The 18,727-nt window shown below is 37.6% G+C and overlaps 1 protein-coding gene across 1 annotated transcript; it reads left to right on the forward strand.

Annotated features, from left to right (window-relative positions):
- Nucleotides 1-6,884: 6,884 nt before the first annotated feature.
- Nucleotides 6,885-18,432, forward strand: LOC145765507 (dynein light chain Tctex-type protein 2B-like). Its single transcript, XM_082577339.1, has 4 exons — nt 6,885-7,092; nt 15,417-15,550; nt 16,355-16,488; nt 18,283-18,432. The coding sequence occupies exons 1-4, from the start codon at nt 6,989-6,991 to the stop codon at nt 18,328-18,330; spliced, it is 420 nt and encodes a 139-aa protein (XP_082433465.1). The 5' UTR covers nt 6,885-6,988; the 3' UTR covers nt 18,331-18,432.
- The last annotated feature ends 295 nt before the right edge of the window (nt 18,433-18,727 follow it).

Consider the following 18,727-nt stretch of genomic DNA (forward strand, 5'->3'; position numbering starts at 1 on the left):
AGTAATGGGTAGTACCAAATTTAAGTCATAAGTAGAGTAGACAACCGGAAACAGTCATTGCCGTCGGCTGCAGCGTGGGTCAGGTGTACGTCGGAAGGCGTACACCGATGCATAGCGCTCAAGTCCGCTTTCCCGCAATGCAGGATAAAGATAAACAAACAAACAAACAAAACAAAACAAAAAACATTATGACTGCTCACCCACATCAATATTGGAACTGGCAAATTCAATCCACAACACTTTTCATTAGGCTGTCATTCATTACTACATGTGTGCTTCTCTCTGCTTTTGTTTTGTTTTTTGCGATATGTTTTTTGGGTTTTGTGGCCGTGCTAACTACTGATATATAGCCTACTACATAATTTTTCATTCAGGCACGTTATCTTTTCAGGTACAGTAGCCTGTTAGCCTAGGCTCCCGATTTATTGCTTTTGTATATTTTTGAAGAACCTGCGGATGATTTCCCTTTGGGTGAAACAGGCTATAGAGGTTTTAGAGAGTAGCCTACAAAGCAGTGTTGCACTCGTCAATGAAATAAATTGACGGCGTCAGCGTCAGCGCAAATTGCCTAAAAACTTCACGGCGTAAAGTGGTAGGCTACCTGCGGCGTCAATAGCTATAAATAAACAACAGGTATTATGTTTTGAGACTGTATTGTAATTGGCTGCTTAGCCTATTAATTATTTCCTTGTGGAAACACAAGCATTTCAAAATGTTTGTACGACAATCTGCTGCGTTTGGGACGCACAATGTCCTTTCCATGTGAAAACATGCGTTCCACAGCAGCGCTTAATGGTATTGATCTGTTGTATTCCAAAAACAAGCTTTGAAAACGTTTACTCGGAAAAGTATCACTGTTCCAAGCGTAGGCTACTGTGATGGTTTAGCATATATAAATCTTTTAACGAGGTCCACTGCAACAAAATCGCTTTTTTCACGGGCATAGAGCTCTTGAAATAAAGTAGCTTCAACCTCCGAGATAACATTTATTGATTTTTCGCTTTCTCTCTCTGATCCTTCGTTCTAGATACTGCTCACGATATGAGTGATCACCATTTGGCGAACTTCTTCCCCTTGTATTCCAGCTAGCCATTTCAACCAACGCGAAAGCCGCTAATTCGGATGAGTTGCGCTGGCCAGAACATATTGTGAAACTCTCATTGTGAAACGAGATTTTCCATAAAAACAAAAAATGGCGCATAGAGCTTGATGCTTAAAATGGGCAAAATAGTTGACAGCGCTATCACTTCCGTCAACTAAAAAATAAATTGACGGCGCCAGCCTCAGCGTCAACAAAAAGTTGACGCCGTCAACGTACAAAACTGCTACAAAGTCAAGTCAAGTCAAGTCAATTTATTTTGTTTTAACAGCGCCATATATTAACAAACAATCAGAGTAAAATGTAGTTGTCAAAACAATGCATTGTACAACTGTTGGTTAGATTATGGCGCAATCAGGATGGTAGCGAAAGACCATAAGCAGTCATCTAGTCAGCCACCACCCCGTCACAGTAAATCTAACTACACATTCATACACAATAGTGTGCAGAGGCAGGCACACTACTTCATTGAATAAAAAGGTTCGCCACTGAGATTGAAAAACAACTGCTGTTGGTTTGAATCTGTATCCTCAAACTGAGTAAGCCGAGGATGAAGATTCAAACCAGCGACCAAGAATTAACCAACGACCAATAAGTGATTGTGTGCTATAATAGGCTACAGCACTTGCGAAAGTTTTCTTGAAATAACGGGGAAAAACGTGAATACCACCACCGAATTGCAACAATTTTTATGTAAAGCATACAAAAACAGGGCAATTTGATACTAACTATAGAGAACAAAGATTAATAAGTACGATATGATGATATACTGTAAAGGTAAGTTATCCTTTGTATTGAGCACTTAAGGTACGCATGTATATTCATGTAACAGTTGGTTTTTGACATTTTTTTTAAAGCATTGGAACGGTAAATCTTTTATATCGTGTGAAATTTCACTCCACACTTGCACACACAAGAAATGGAGTGTTTTTTTGCCAAAGTTTGTTTCAAACCTGGGAAGAAAAAATCTGGTTTTAGCCTTATGTCTTGTATCATGTTGATGTATGTCGTCTAGTTTAACAAAGTAGCCAGAGAAACATGCTGGCAAAAAATTATTTTCGTACTTGAACATGAACTGTGCATATGCCAGCTTTGCAAGGTCACACACTTTTAATACCTGAAATTTGCTGTACATGTAGGTCGTCGAGGTTTTCCTGTCACCAAACAAACAGGCTCTAATAAATTTGTTCTGAATCACTTCTACCTTGTGTATTAACGTTTTGTTGGCCCTACCCCAATTAATTATTGAATATTGAAGATTTGATTGAAATAATGAAAAGTAAATTAACCGTAATGTGGATATTGGGACATAGTATCTGATTTTGTAAGCAATGCCACATACTTTACTCAATTTTGTGCAAAGGTCAGATATATGGGCGTTCCAGTTCAATCTGTGGTCCATCGTTACTCCAAGATATTTTACTTGATCAGTTTTGTTAATGCTTTGGCCGTTTAAGGTGAGAGAGAACGATTTTGCAACAGGAGGATTTCTACAAATGATCATAAAATTAGTTTTAGTATAATTAATCGATAATTTATTAGTTCTCATCCATACATCAATCTTTTTTATTTCTTCATTGGCTTGTTGTTCTAGGCAAGTCAAATTATGGTGTGTCATGTTTAGGCTGGTGTCATCCGCAAAAAGAGTGGTCATGAAAGAGGACGCAGTAGGTAGATCGTTTACATATAATAAAAATAACAAAGGACCAAGGACTGACCCTTGGGTCACATTGTGCATTTTTCTTTTATATTTTCTTTTTGCCATAAGTGACAAAATTATCATTTCTGTAGCTTGGCAATTGGCTAGTAGCCTACGCCGTACGGTCGTTTCGTTGTCACCTTGTCAGTACCGTATGGAAACCTGCTACTTTTGCAGTTATAGACTATACAACTTGCATATTTCGACCATGTAGCCTACTGTTCCTGTTTATGGAAAATACACCATTGATTGATTGCTTGAACAAGAGGGACGTTAAAAAGCGGTAACTTACTAGGAATAGACCTACTCGAGGACTTGATTCTGTCTGAATAAAGGTCTCCACAATTGACTTTTTATTCCGTCCGTAGACTACCTACGTTTCATGCGGTGGCACTAACTCACAAAAAAAAAACTCATCATCGGAGTCGTGACTGCTAGTATTGTTGTTGTGAAGTTTCTGGGCAGCCGATTTGTAGCAAGAATTGACAGCGATAGACACGTGTTTCGCCCATGAGGCTGACCTCATCAGTATCGCACCGTATTCTTGCTACTTGGGTAATCGACCGCCGATTGCTACAAATCGGCTGCCCAGAAACTTATCGTTTATTGGAGGTCTTTATGGCTAGCGTGGAAGCTACACCGTTATGGTTAGCGAAACGCAACTGCTGCTCGCCGTACTAGTGAGTGCTCAGCCTTGTGCTGACGGCAGGGAAGAACGCTTCTTCTTCACATTGTTGTTGTTTTTGAGCAATTTCCAGTCAGTTTGGTTTTTTGAATCTTTACCCTCAAACTGTCAAAGCCTTGATAGATTTTATTCGTGGTAGTTTCGCATACTTCTAGAGGTTTTTGATACAGGGCCGATTATCGAGATTGACAGTGGGAAGTTTCCGATTGCTGACGTGTTGTTGGCAGGAATTATTCCATCTATTACATGCCGCTGAATGGATAGCCGAAAGTCGAACCAGCGTCGCTTGATCTTGAAACTTCTTTGTTCACAAAGTCACGCAATAACCAACTGAGCTATCGAGGCGTAGGCTACATTGTTGTTCGTCTCGATATTTATTGTTGTTCGGTTTTCGTCGCAATCATCTCCGCCACCTTCTTCCATTTCTCACAGACTTTGAGTCCCTATCGTGGTTCATTTGCGATTGTTTCTGGGACAGTTAACTGGCCCGACGCCTATGGAATTTTTGGGCTCCAAATCAAGACATATATAAGAAGAACGCAATGTATCAAAAGAATATCCTGTAGTTTCTTTATGCTTCAGGGCCCCCTCGAAAGGTTCCGGGCTCTTAAAATTATCCTGAGCCTGGGTCCAAAAGTAACCTACTCCTTGGACCTCTCTTGTCAATGCTATTGGTTTCGCATACTTGTGGAGGCTTTTGACCAGGGCCAGATATTCCTGCTTTTGACGCAGGATGGGTTGCCGGGATTGGCAGAGTGAAGTTTCCGATTGTTGAAGTGTTGTTGCCGGGGAGTTATTCCATCCACTAGATGCCGCATGTCAGAAAGTACCGGTAGTCCTGAAATGCGATGCTCAAGCACACACGTCGAAAGTCGAACCGCAGTGCCGCGTGATCTTGAGTCTGGCGCTTATCCAACTGAGCTAACGGGGTTATTTAGCCTAACTTTCTGATTTTTCAAGCATTATTTCCATAAAATATCTCCAAAAACAAGTTAATTATTCTACTTTAAATTGGAAAGTCGCAGGTGGTGAGTGTGCGACTGAAAGAAATGCAACTCTTTTCCACTACATTGAAAAAAGTAGCACCACAACTGCAATCGATATGCCAACAAAAATGAAGCGGCGCTATCGCCATCTAAAATAGTCCGCTAGCCTATCTCTTTATGTTGCTATCCAAAAAGTAGCTGCACTACAAAAGTAGCGCGCTAGCTGCTGTCCACCTCTGCTTGTTTGAATCGATGGCCTACAGAGTAAGAGGTTCACCATAATTTAGTTCCTCGGCATTGACAGGTTTTTTATGATGACACGTGTTTAATGAAAGTAAATTTACCAAATGGCTCGCTTTTTGCTGTTGATTTGATGCTTTACACAAGCAGAGATTGCGGTGTGTAGATAGAAATCTAAGTCTATAAAAATGATAATGATAAGGGATTTGAACAGTATTTCTATTGTAAGCTGATAAACATTTCAATAGTATTGGTTTCTTGGCGTGGTCAGAAGTTAAATAAAACGTGGACTGAACTGAATGTTTTCTGTGGTTGACAAACGCTATTTATTACTGTTATATTAGCAAAAAAATGAAATGTTTTTTTTTTAAGTGAGAAACTCTATTGTAATGGCATCCTCTGCAAATTGTAGAAAACTCAATAACTTTAACTCATATCAGAGTTGCCAGTTTGGCAGTTTCCCTCCCATATATGAGAAATTTGGTAGTTTTTTTTAACTTGTTTGGCGGGAAAACGATCGGTTAAACAGTTTGGCAAAATTTTGGAAGCTTATTAAAATGTGTTTACAAACAAATTATTAAAATGTGTTTAGCAGAATTTAGAAAATTTGGCATTTTTTTCAAAAGTTGCTTTGAAAAGGTGAAAATGATGATCAATAGGCTATATCCAAGCCTAAAATAATACTAATTTGGCCTGATGTTTCATGTTTAGTTGGCAACACTGCATGGAGAAGCCTTCAAGATTTTGAAGGCTTGACAATGGAGTCAGTTTTTTTTCAAAGAAATTTTTATACGTTTTTGTTTCAAAGTTTTTTACATAATAAATGTCATTGTCATGAGATTGTAACCTTATTTTTGCATTAAAGTAATAAGAGTATAGCATCTAAGAAATTGAATGCGTTTTATCATGGTAATGGTAAGTATCGGTACAAAGCCAATTAAGAACAAGAGATTGCACGAATTAAACAAGTAAGGTGATGGAAGTGGTGGTGGAATGGAAGTGGTGATTGAAGTTGGAAGTGAAAGTGATGGAAGTGGTGATGCTTTGCAGGGGTCGATCTTAACTTTTTTTTTCACTAGCCCACCGGATTATTTGCTCCCCGTTTTCACTAGCCTACACGATTTTCACTAGTCCGACCAGTTTACTGACTTTTCACTTGTCTGATGACGTATTGAGATGAAGTGTTTTGGCTTAGACTGAAACTAACTAAAGTAAAGGCTTTCAGATGTTAGTACGCACAAGAGAGCAACAATACGCACAAAAACACCTTCTTGTACTACAGACGCAAACAATTCAATTTTAAAACATAAAAAAACTTTTCACCGGCTAATATTTTCACTAGCTAATCGGACTAGTACTGCAACATTTCTACTAGTCCGCGCAAATTATCACTAGCCTTTGGCTAGCGTTAAGATCGAACCCTGCTTTGGTATTACTTAACATAGTTCCATCAAAGTTCATGGTGACATCCAGAAACATAAGGCTAAAACTCGGGTGGTGTTGCAGCAGGTCTTCAATGCAATACAAACCACAACATACACACAACAACAGCAACAGAATCAGCTACCGAGAAGCATGTACGGTAGTTGATTGACACGTCTAAAATGTGGAAGCTACATAAATTGATGTAAAAACTCATCGGTGATGTAAAGTTGTGTTCTTGTAGTTACAAATTCCTCCGGAGAAACTACACTTTTGTGGTAGCAATAGCATAAAATCAATGTCCCTATAATATCTGAAGGCATTGGTTGCATCACGCCACCGAAACTACTAGCATTTCAATAATTGCAGTAGAATGAAAATTACCACTCTGCAGAAAATAACGGCAGCATCATTCATTGTTACTACAGTAGCCTACAATCAAAACTACTAAACAAACACACTTGTGTAAAACCAACTATAGTGACACAAATGAGACTAAATTTAGAATAAATCTAACATTTCTTTTGAATAGATCTGTGGCTCGCCTCAAAATGCTTCCATAGCCCACTGGTTGAGAACTTTTGCTATAATCAAACGTTTGTAGAATTTTTATAATAAACAAGACTTTTTGAAGCCCTTAAATTGAAGCTGTCCAACCCCAGGGCTTCCATGGAACCTAAATTAAAAACCACTGCTCAAGATATTCTCATGGAAAGGTGAAACTAAATATATATTTTATATGTACACAGGTAATTTGCAGAACTATCAGAATATAAAAAGTGTAAGATATTTTGCACTGGTTTTTATAAAGTTCCAAATTGCCATTCTACAGAGTTTTATATGGTTTCCTGCATGTTATGGATGAAAAACATCTTATGGAGGAACACACAGAGGAAAAGCATACCAAAAAGCATGTTGAATTTAAGCCAACATACATGATACGTCCGAATTTTCAACATAAGTGAGTACATATTTTGACAGTATTTTTTTAGAAACTTCATCATATACTACAATTCATAAAAAGTATGTCAAGATAATATCACTATATGTTTTGTATAAATTGTTGCATAATGTGTATAAGTAGGGTAATGATTAATGAACACATCCTATTGATACTTTTGTTGCCAAACACATGCAGTATATACGTGGTTAGCCCATCCACTGTACTACCATTGTACAAAATATATATTAGCCCAAGTAACTGTTACGAACAAAATTCTCCAGCATTTCATAGAAACCAAAATAAAACTACAGTATAGCATTTCTTCATATTAATATTCGGTCTGTCCAAAAAAACTATGATTCTTTGTACAATTTTCTTGCGACACTACAAACCCTTCCTGACGTCGTATGTATTACTGAAACTTGCATTAAAACAACACCATTGGTAAACATTGCTATTTCGGGCTACGACTTTGTTTACGAAAACTCGTTAACCTCTGCTGGTGGTGGGGTCAGGATATATGTTTCCACTCATTATTCTTTTTCTGTTTTATACCATTGCAAAGTCGATTTCGATTACTATAAAAACTTATTGATTAGTATCAAAAACTTGACCACTCAATCTAAACTTGTAGTCGGTGCCCTCTATAGACACCCAGGAACTAATTTATCTTCTTTTGTTCAAGCTCTAAATAATTCCCTAACCACTTTAAATGAAAAGAATGAAAAATACTATCTTCTTGGGGATTTTAATATAAACATTACTAATTGCAAACTCCCTGGTGTGACCAAATATTTAAACATGCTAGAAAGCAATGAAGTGTACCGTTGTACCCTCTGATAGTTGAACCAATCAGAGTGACTGATACCTCTTCATCAACTATTGATAACATTTTAACAAATGACACTTCAAACACTCTCCTGCCTGGGATAACCACTAGTGACTTCTCTGACCATTATCCTATATTCTGTATTATTTCTGGTTTAAAGAACTGCTCTCGTTCAAATGGCTACCTTGTCAAGAGAAAAACGGCACTTTAATCCAGAGCTATTTTGTAAGGACCTTAGTAATCACATGTCTGAATTGCTACCAGTATGCTATTGTTTGAATCGAATCCGATAATTTAAACTTGAAGTTTGCTCGCTTTGTGAAAATAATCACTAGCATAATTGATAAACATGCCCCACTTAAACAACTTTCTCGTAAACAAGCTAAATTGAAAAGTAAACCCTGGCTGACTCGAGGATTGCTTGTCTCCATACGAAACAAACAAAAGATGTACAAAACTCACTTTCTCATAGGAGGCGTAATAGGAAAATACATTTACAAAAAATACTCAAATAAACTAACAAAGATTAAAAGTATAGCAAAAAAGCAGTATTTTCAAAACCGACTTTGACATTAACAGTAATGAACCCAAAAAAATTTGGAGTATATATTATAAACTCTCTTTTGCCCAACAAAAAGAAAACAACCCAAAATGTTGACTGTGTTCGCATTGATGATAAACTGGAAAGCGATCCAAAAATAATAGCTGAAGGTTTTAATTCTTTTTTTGCCAATATCGGGAGCCACCTCGCAAAACGAGTCAAAACTGATAGAACAAATAATTTTAAACACTTTTTAAACAATCGAATTTCCTCTTCTGTTTTCCTTGAACCACCAGACGTCTACGAAATAATAGAAGAAATCCACCATCTAAAATTAAATAAATCAGCAGGGGTGATGGTATCTCGCTTTATTTCCTTCGAATCTCTTTGAGTATCATAGCTTTGCCTCTATCCATCCTTTTTGACCACGCATTTTCAAATGGCATATTTCCAGATGTTCTCAAAATTGCTAAAGTCATTCCAATTTATAAATTTAGAAGCAAACTTGAAACTAATAATTATAGACCAATTTCTCTACTCTCATGCTTTTCAAAAATTCTAGAAAAGTTAATATTCAAACGATTGACATTGTTTATAAATAAGCATTTGATCTTAACGCCTACTCAATATAGCTTTCGTGCCAACCATTCAACGAGTCATGCTGCTCTGGACAGTATTACCTCTTCATATGTGCAAATGCAGAACAATGAATTTACTGGACTTGTTTGAACATTGCCACAGTTTTGTTTTGAACTAGGATCATTATGTGAAAGGCAAGAAAAAAGCTATTGTGATTTTTGTTTCTCAAAGGCTTTTCTTTAATGATAGCCGAAATCTTATCATTATACCTCCTTTCAACTCAAAAACTCCCATTATTTGTCGATATTATTAATTGATAACACAAGCCAGCACACTTTTTGTGTCAGCATAGTAAATGTATTTCTAAGGTATATTTTGGGTGCTGAATTCAAAAATCACATCAGATTTTTTGTATCACATCAGGATTTTATGATATCTGAATGGTGTTTTGGTAAAAATGGGTAAAATCGACTCCTGATCTATATTGGTAGACTGTGGCGTTTCATGGAATTTGAACTCTTTTTTGTCAACAAGATCTGTGATAATGTCTAAATTTATCACGATAAAGTCTAAAGTCTACACAAGAGATACAAACATAATATTAATGAAAACATTGAGGTATTTCAAGACCTGTTTTATTTTTTCTTATTTTTTATTTTATTGAAGTGTGGTAACTTGAACCCAATTCTTCAAAGTTTATCTGCTAACACTAAACGTTCAACGTCATTTTTTTACAAGAGTAGGATACATTATTATTTTTGTCGTGTTAAGAAGCAGGTTTGGTGGCTTTGCAAATCCCCAATACATATTTTAAACCTTTTGGTTTTGCCATCTTTTCCTTTTGTAGGTGCTACAGTTGTGTGCTTGTAATGTCATTCGCTATTATGTTTGCGCCAGCACAGACAAATAAAATTGAAGAAATTGGATAGAATAGACACTTAAACATAGGTTCAATTCTACAGAAAAAAGGAAATTCACATGCACATTTGGGAAACGTTACTCTGGACAAACTTTCGCTTGCATGATTTTTGTGAATATTGTGAGTGGATTTAGGATTTCCATTGATCTATCGTCTTAGGTTTTCCACACCAGCTTTACATGCAGCATGTGTGGAGTAGGCTGGCGCAAAATCTCGAAAAAAAAATTTTTTTCTTTTAAATTTTTCGTCAGTTTGGAATATTGTTCCTTTTGGTAAATGTATCTCCTACACCAAATTTCACAAAAAAATATTAACGTTTGACCCTGGTTCACCTGGTTTGAATTTTTTCAAAATATCGAATTTTCACTTATCCCTGAAATTGCTCACCCGCTATCTTCTAATGCACTCTAGCATCTTAATGGACACAATAAGAGGCAGTAACACAAACTTGTAGCAAGCAAAGTGGTTTAATTAGCAACTCCATGAACACTGACACATGTATTACTCTCAAAATGTTGAATTCTACCACATTTCAGATATAATTTTCTTTGTGCACTCTTCACGTAGTAAATATCTACTGCTTTCAGTTTCTTGAATCATATGACGATGTTTATCGATTTTCACAGGCCAACAAAACTTTTTTTATAGACATGTGAGAGTCATTTTAAGGTATTTCGAGGCCCCTGATTTTAAAAATGCACTAAGTTTTCCCGAATTGGCTTTAGTTTTTGAGTTACAGCAAAAATATTTTTTTCGCAATTTTGAGCCCCTATCGATTTAACGTCGTGTCGTTTACTACATAGACAAAACTGGAAGTAATCCCAGGCACATTTCTGAGTTGTATAAACGCTATTTGGAACCAATCACGTTGATTACAACCCAAACAAGGCTATCGATGAACAAACGCAACTCTTTATTATGATTGGCCTACTGAGCAACACCCCATCAAGGTACGAAGGCCATTTATATAATTACAGAATACAAAGTTGTGTTCTTCAATAAAGTAGCTACTCAGAATTTTATTCTTGCTGCGGAAGAACGTAATCTTGGCCTTGGAGTCAAGAATGCCATGTTGATTGAGATGAGGAGCCAAGATTGCAGCTACCACTTTTGATAACTAAATCTTTAACTACTACAGTAGGTGGTAGAAATGGTTTTGAGAAAAAAACTTGACCTTGCTCCAAAACATTACTGAAGGTATTGAGGTTACTCTCAGTCATGCCCGTTTTCCTATTGTTTCAAGCAAATCACCACTTGAAACTAGAGAGGGCAAACAAAAAACAGAAATAGCAACGTCCATGCAATGACTCCCTTGCACACTCCATGTAAACATGATGTTCCAACTTCCTTCGAACATCCTCACCGTGCAGAAATATCAATTTTCATGGTGATTCCACGGCTCTCTTTATGCCATGGCACTCTGAACTTCTTAGCCTTGAGCCAAGGAACGGATTTGAGTGCAATGTTTGCATACTTTAGGAGGAACCCAGGACTTATCTTGATCACCCAGCTTCATGTCAAAGTAATAATAATAATGCTTGTTTTTATATAGCGCTGCATCTATCGCAGAATGTGTTGGTCCTCTGCGTTGCCTCGTGCAGCAAAATATATCTGGGTTGTTTGTACAGCATCCTACTTGTCAAAGGCATATTTTATTAGCCTATATGCCATTTATTTAGCCTATATAGACCAGAAAAAAACTTCTTGCAGCAAAGACTTGGCCTTAGCAAAGGCTTGGAATAAAACTTCATTTGTACAAGTATCCATTTCAGTAGGCCTACCTTTTCAATATAAAGCTGCATTCATAAACACATGACTTTCGGGATATTTTTCTTGTGATGTAGGCCTACTGATTCACAACTGTTTTCATTGAGTATTTATGTCTCCCTAACGTTAAACACAGTTCATTTCAACCTTTGCTTGCGTTTTGAACTTTCGTGCAATATGAACTAATTGAACTAGACAAGTGCAATTATGACATCATAATGGTAAACAGGGCTGAAAATAAGTAATTTGCCAATTGAAAGCTTTTGAGAAACAATTTCAAAAATATTTTCATTGTCGAATATCTCGAAAACTAGAGCCAATTCGAAAAAACTAAGTGCATTTTCGGAATCAGGGGCTCTGAAATACTCTAAAATGATTCTCATCTTTTGTGCCAAATTTTTTTTGTTGGTCTATATGTTATAGATTCACTGACTGCGAAAAGGTTGTAAAATCAACTAAAATGACACTAAAAGCATGCACTATTAGTGACTCTCAGACTTGGAGTAGGGTGAAGATGTTCCACGTGGAAGTTAACAGAGGAAGTGACGTCAAAATCACGTGGTCAAATTTTGAGAAATCCTCTCTTCAGATACTGCTAAACCACTTCGAAATTTAGTAATTTTTCAGAAAAATTCAGAATTTCTCCTAGGGTGAACCAGGGTCAAAGGTCAAAACCCAACAAAAATTTTTGGTTTACAAATATCAGTGAGCAAAATGGAACATTATTCCAAACTGACAAAAATTTTAAAGAACATCAAGGAAAATGAGCCACCCTAGTGTGGAGCCTATGATTTTTCCTGATCACCCAGGCGAATTTTAAAGTATGTAAGATATTATGCTTGTTTCACAAAACTTGTTATGGTTTGCCTTTGGTTAAGAACAGTAGCCTATAACTGCCGCATATGTAACAAAGAACATCCGGGTCATTTTCACACTTTTTTGAAGATGTCATTCTGCTACTTATTCACACCACAAACAGAATTAATACCTTGCTAATATGAAAAAATCTGAATACATGAAAATTCAAATAAGAATGAGTTATAGACAAGTTTCACATAAGCTTAAATCTCCACGTTCAACGAAAAAGATAAAACCGATGTTATATATCAAAAAGTAGAACGGTACTAAGCATTCAGGCGAAAGTGAATGTACCCCTGCCCCTGCCTGTAAGGGTGGTTTATGGACAGTTCTCAGAAGGTACATAAGTTGGATGGTCTACCATAGACAGATGGTCCACTAGCCAGATGGTCTAGGTGACTCTTTTGACCAGTGGACCATCTAGCTAGGGGGGCTTCTGACTAGTGTACCTTCTGAAGATAGGTCGGTCACTCCAATGGTCATGGTGTCATCATGCATCTCCAAATGTTACAAAATGAAATCATTTCCATGAATATGACAAATTTTCAAACACTATTGGCTCATAAGGTCTTTATAAAACGGTAACAGCAAGAGAAAATTTGGCCAAAAGTCAATATTATGAGAAAAAATATCATGCAAAAATCTCAAAAACCTAATGTGATGGGTAAAATCTGATGTGATGTTTGAAATCAGCAGCCTCAATATACCCCAAATCACATCTTACATTGCAGACACAAAATTTTTTATCTTTTTTGTTGGCCTGTGTAATAATTGTACAATGTACAAGATGTCTTGTGATAAAAAAAGGCTTTGATGCAAACATGACTGAGAATATATATAACGCAAACCCGTCGTTGCTTTTTTGGGATGAATTTGTAGACTTTTCATTAGTCTTGCAACAGCTTTTCTGTTTTTGTTTTTTTTAATTATCGTAAACTGATTGCAAAAGTGTTGAATTTCTTTCTGCTGTATCTGAATGAATTTCCATCAAACGCTTAAAAGCGTGGATGGTTGCATAGCACCGTAAGATACGAGACATAGAAAGTTTGTGATGATTTAGAATTTAGGGCTGAAATAATTCAATTTCAGAGTTAACGACATGTTCTTCAGCGGTAGGCTACTAATATAATAGTTTATATTCGCCAACTCTAAAAGTTATTTATTGTTTGATGCATATATGGTTGTCAGTACAGCTACTAGTCGTATTGGGCTTTATTAGAACATCGTTGGCCTGGGTAACAAACTGTAGTCTAAAAGTAACAAGGACTTTAAACAGTCAGCTATTAAGCTGGTAGAACACATAAAGTCTGCTAAAAACTAAATTGACTAAAACAGGCCTCGAAACTGAAGGCGGCCATCGCGGCCATGGCCGCGATTAACCTACAAAAACCGACATTTTGTCCGCCGGGTCTCGCCCTTCCGTCGGCCGCATTTGTCCGCCATGAAGTTCAGAGAAAATTTTACGCAAGCGGCCTTGTGAATAAAGCACTTTGCCACTTATAATCACAAAGGATTAGAAAGCAGTCAAAGCACCCGATAAATCACAATACGGTACACACTGTCTATGCTTGAATTGTTAACATTATTGATTGACCAAGCAGCTGATGTCTGACATAAGCAGGATGCAAGTGACATCACAGTACACTTTATTGATGCGATATATTCAGTCTTCGAAATTAGCGTCGGCAATAAAAATGCCGAGGCCACACGAGCGCTTGTAAGGTTAGGGTTAGACATTCCTCCCAGTCGTTATGGCACAGCCATTGATTTGTTCCTTAGTCAACACCCTGATGGAGCTCTACGATAAAGATAAGAGGTGTGTGGATTGGTATCAAAGCCCGAAAGCCGCAAAACGTGGACGCTTCATTGCGAACGGCGAAGACGGTGTAGATTTACAGCCAAGCGATGAGTTTCTTGATGTCTAATTCCAGTGATGACGCGACAACCTCGTGCTCCGATACAGCATCTGATGATTCCGATTCTGACAGCTAGTTCTTTATCAAACAGACTTTGTGTTGTTCGCAGTATCGCAATTGTACCGAAATTATGTTAGTGTCTCAAGGCCTATACATAAATCGAGGCAATCTTCTCGCAGGGAGCTATTAATTTGTTACCGACGACCTACCTGGTTGAGCAATTAACGTTATTTTATGATAATTCAACGTTGCTAGATGTTGAATTAATGTAAAACAAACGTAAATTTCTTATTGGGCATTGTTGTTACGCAGTATCCCCCGGCGGAAAATTAAATCGATTTGTGCTGACTCGAACGTTGAATCAACCCAAAATTAACTTTTCCGCCCGTGAGTTATTTAACGTGAATTACTGTAACAGCGTGCGACGTGCGTATCTTGTTGCTCGCTTTATCGCTACTTTTGGGATTATTACATCACAACAAATCAAACAGTGCGGTCGTGATACTACTCTAGTATATTTTTCGCTTCTCGTTTTACATGTTTTGGTACAATTGTTTCGTAATAAACGTTGACAGCAATTGCCGAGGCAATTTCAACTTTTGTCGTTTGGCCTCGGCAACGTTTCTGCCGTTCGAAGTTAAAATGTGCTAATTTTGAAGACTGTATGTTGATGCGTGTCGACGTTCCGATGGCCGCCATGTGCTTGTGATTGGCCGCCGAACAGCTTGCTTCAGTCGGACACGTTTGGCCGCCGAAAAAAAAGTGGTTTCGAGGCCTGTAAAATATAAATATGCTGCTGATCTCTGTCCCGTTCAAAGCCTTCATGCTGAAAACCTACAGCTTCATAAATCATCAAAGTTGACATGTTTTGTTGAATCTTTTCTTTTTATAAATCCTTTGTATCCTGCATTATAATAACGTGAACTCTTTAAGATTTAAGAAGTCGATGGTTAAGGATTGCATTCACGATGTCATGTTGGAAACGTTACAAGAAAAAGAATATAATTCTGAAGAGGTTGTTGAATGGACGCAGACGATATCAAATACAGTTAAAAATCAATTGAAAGGTTTGCATATTGAATTTGAAAACCATTTTAAAAGAACACTTTTATATTGTTTTCTGTTTTGAGTCATCCTTTTCAGGACATAGGAATGTGTAGATTTTATTGTGAACTGAACCGGCCTACATATTATTTACCGGAATGGCCCGTTTCGGTGAGTCCGATCCCTTAACGGGGGATTTTTTCAATATTCTTTTTTAATTATCGGGTACCGTAGCCTAATTATCATTGCCGTTTTAGGGTTAGGGGTTTGTGGTTAGGGGTTAGAGGTTAGGAACTCACCGAATCGGACTCACTGAATAGTAGCAGACCCATTATTTACATGCAAAAATGTATCAAAACTCATCATTATATTGATGTAAAGTTTAGTTTTCTTTTACACCATCACGACGTCAGTATTATGGTCTATTGGATACATAAAGTTTAAAAGACAAATGTAAAAATTCCTCGTTGAAGGCTGTTCATAAATAACCTATCACATTGCGATGCAAGGAATTGCCGAACCTTCGATACAAGGGGATACTCGATCGACTGCCGCAACACACGAATGACGCGAGACCTGAATGTTGCAAGATCCGTGTCATTTAGGTCTTGCGGCATAGGAATCGCGTCAATCTTGCTCGCGTCATTCGCACCACGACGCCGTGTGCCATCAATGTAGGTGACGTCATTATTATGTAAGAGAGGTGGAGAAAACGGCGTCGTACTTTCGGACAACTTTGCTCTGCGAGGAATACGTGAAATTTCCTTGTTCATTTTGTTGCAATCGATAAAACCGCTTTCGTTATAATCAAATCTTTCTTCGTTTAGAAATGGGTTTCGAGCGATATAAGTTGGTTGTTCAGTGTGTGATTGGAGAGCAGAGAGGACAAGACGTTAGGATGGCATGCCGATGTTTCTGGGACTCTGATACAGATAATTACACTCAGGATGTTTTTATAAATGTACGTGATTTTTGTTGAAGGTATTGGTCTGAAGTAGAGAGTGCTCAACTGTATACAAATTTTACTGAGGAGTAAAATTCTTTACAAATAAGTTGAGGTGAAATGTTACCAAGACGAAGAGATTTTTTCCCTAAAAAGATAATTCGTGTTGTTCCAACAGCCTTGGTTCGAAGAATACCATTTCTAAGTGCTGTGAAAGCAGTCTGAGACTCCCGCAAAAAATTGTAGGCTTGTAGTTGGCCGTAATAGTCCAGTTTTAATCCGGTGACGTCCCCTTTGCCGAGGATGGCCGGATTCACCTCCATGTGCCACAATTGCGTTCACACCCTGTCTCCACATTGACCCGTCTAAAGCGTTTTCTCTTGTCAAGCCGACCTTGCTGCTTACCTCCTCAACGTACCTTTTCTTGGGTCTTCCTTGTTTGTTGCGACTATCCACTCCAGCGTTCTTCTTAAAACATTTTTCCATCCCTCTTCAAAACATGCCCAACGTATCACACCGAATTGACAAAACTAATAGCATAAGAATAAATAATAATTGACGCAACAACTATCAATGCTTCTTCGGCTTTTGACTGACAACTTCTTGTTCTAACTGGTCTACTTGAAGTGTAAATGCGCACGGTGACTGAAAAATTCAGAATGGCGCATCAAAATAGCCTACTGAACCAAAAAATCATCAATTTTGCTTCAAAGAAGCCTGGTCTTCATCCCAAAACATCAGGTTCAACCAGTTGTCTGCAGGGTCTCCTCAATCTCTGTTGTTGGTATCTTCAATTTTCAGATTTTATTTTATCATGTTATCTTTCACGGTGTCATCCCGCGTTTTCTTTGGTCTTCTCTCATTTCATGTTAAGGAGATGTGAACGACAGGTAGTTTTTAGTTTATTAATTGTGTAGCCTAACACGAGGTCCAAATATTTGAAACAGCCAACTTATATTTTAAATATGAGAAAGGTGGTGTAGTCGAAATCGAAGCGGCGACTTTGAGTGACAAAAACTGACAAGAAAGAACACTATGTTTTCTGTCTAACTTTTGAAGTCCAATAATAGAGAACAAGAAACAATATTTTGCAACAAGCAATGGCCTACAATATAATATTTGCAAGCCAAGTTTTGGTGTTTATCGCTTTTTACCGATTACAGACACGCCAAAATCCTTCTGACTCTAAAGCCCTGGTTTTATCACCAATTATTTCAGCACAGTTGTTTTTCTCGTGCAGGGTGATTTAACTCGTGATCACCAACATCAGTCGCCTTTCAGTTACATGACCTAGCCTACACTTTAAACTGATTTTCTGGTCTTTTCTTCCACTTAGGCCAATTCAAACATTCAATCAATTATTATCAATCATAACTGAGGAGAGCCTACTGCAGTTTCGTGCAATCATTAGCAGTAGGCTAGCAACTTTAACGTTTGCGCTTTGTCGCTTCTACTTATTTCTAGACCTTTGCTAGGCCTATGTTGACGTCACATAGGCCAAGGCTATTATAGCGTATTGTTTTTGATAAAACAGAGCCAAGTTTATGTGAAATCCTTTTCCTTTTCTTGTAAATACTAATTAGAAACAGATACCTACTAATAATCTGCTCTTTTCAACAGTTGATACTCTCAAGCATCAGGATTGTCTAACCTTCTTTAATCTTTTTTTTTTTGATAGAACGGCGATTATCGCCTGAAAAGTTGCCTATGTGACTTGCTAGTCTTAAAACGCAGTAGGTAGTCACATTGCTGACTAAATAAGCCTACAGTAATTTTCTCTTATACTGTAATTCCAATCAATTTTTGTTTCAGAATTCACTCTTCTGTGTGACTGCAGCGTATGGTTTGTTCCTGTACTGAAGACGGTGTCACCGCTGTTTTATGCACGGTCTTCATTGTTACAATTTCAAGGTGTTATTTCGTCAAACTATATCTTTGTTTCATTAAATTCTTGACTTTTATGCCTTTACATGTGAACGCTCAGCAGTTTTCTTTGCAAAGTGAGAATTAGGTTATGTGGAGTGCAGGGATATTATAGATATCCCTGGTGGAGTGCAGTAAATTGCAACACTGGAGAAGCCATTCTAACTAACAGTACCGTAGTGTGTTTTGAATCGATTGCATTGTTTTCAGCAGTTTACAAAGCAGTGTTAGCGCAGCCGAGCATATTATTGCCCTGAATTCATTTTTCTGCTAAGGGCCATGCAGGAATATGATTTAGTCGGCTACCGCTTCATAAAGTCTTTGGTATGAACCG

Source organism: Aplidium turbinatum, chromosome 2 (genome assembly GCF_918807975.1).
Source record: "Aplidium turbinatum chromosome 2, kaAplTurb1.1, whole genome shotgun sequence".
Classification (NCBI taxonomy): domain Eukaryota; kingdom Metazoa; phylum Chordata; class Ascidiacea; order Aplousobranchia; family Polyclinidae; genus Aplidium; species Aplidium turbinatum.

Bases quoted from the DNA above. Each gene is read 5' to 3' on its own strand.
- LOC145765507 (XM_082577339.1), top strand. From the start codon at position 6,989: ATGGATGAAAAACATCTTATGGAGGAACACACAGAGGAAAAGCATACC. The intron at 15,551-16,354 runs GTTTGCATATTG...TTCTTCGTTTAG, and splicing joins AGTTAAAAATCAATTGAAAG to AAATGGGTTTCGAGCGATAT. The intron at 16,489-18,282 runs GTACGTGATTTT...TTTTTGTTTCAG, and splicing joins CTCAGGATGTTTTTATAAAT to AATTCACTCTTCTGTGTGAC.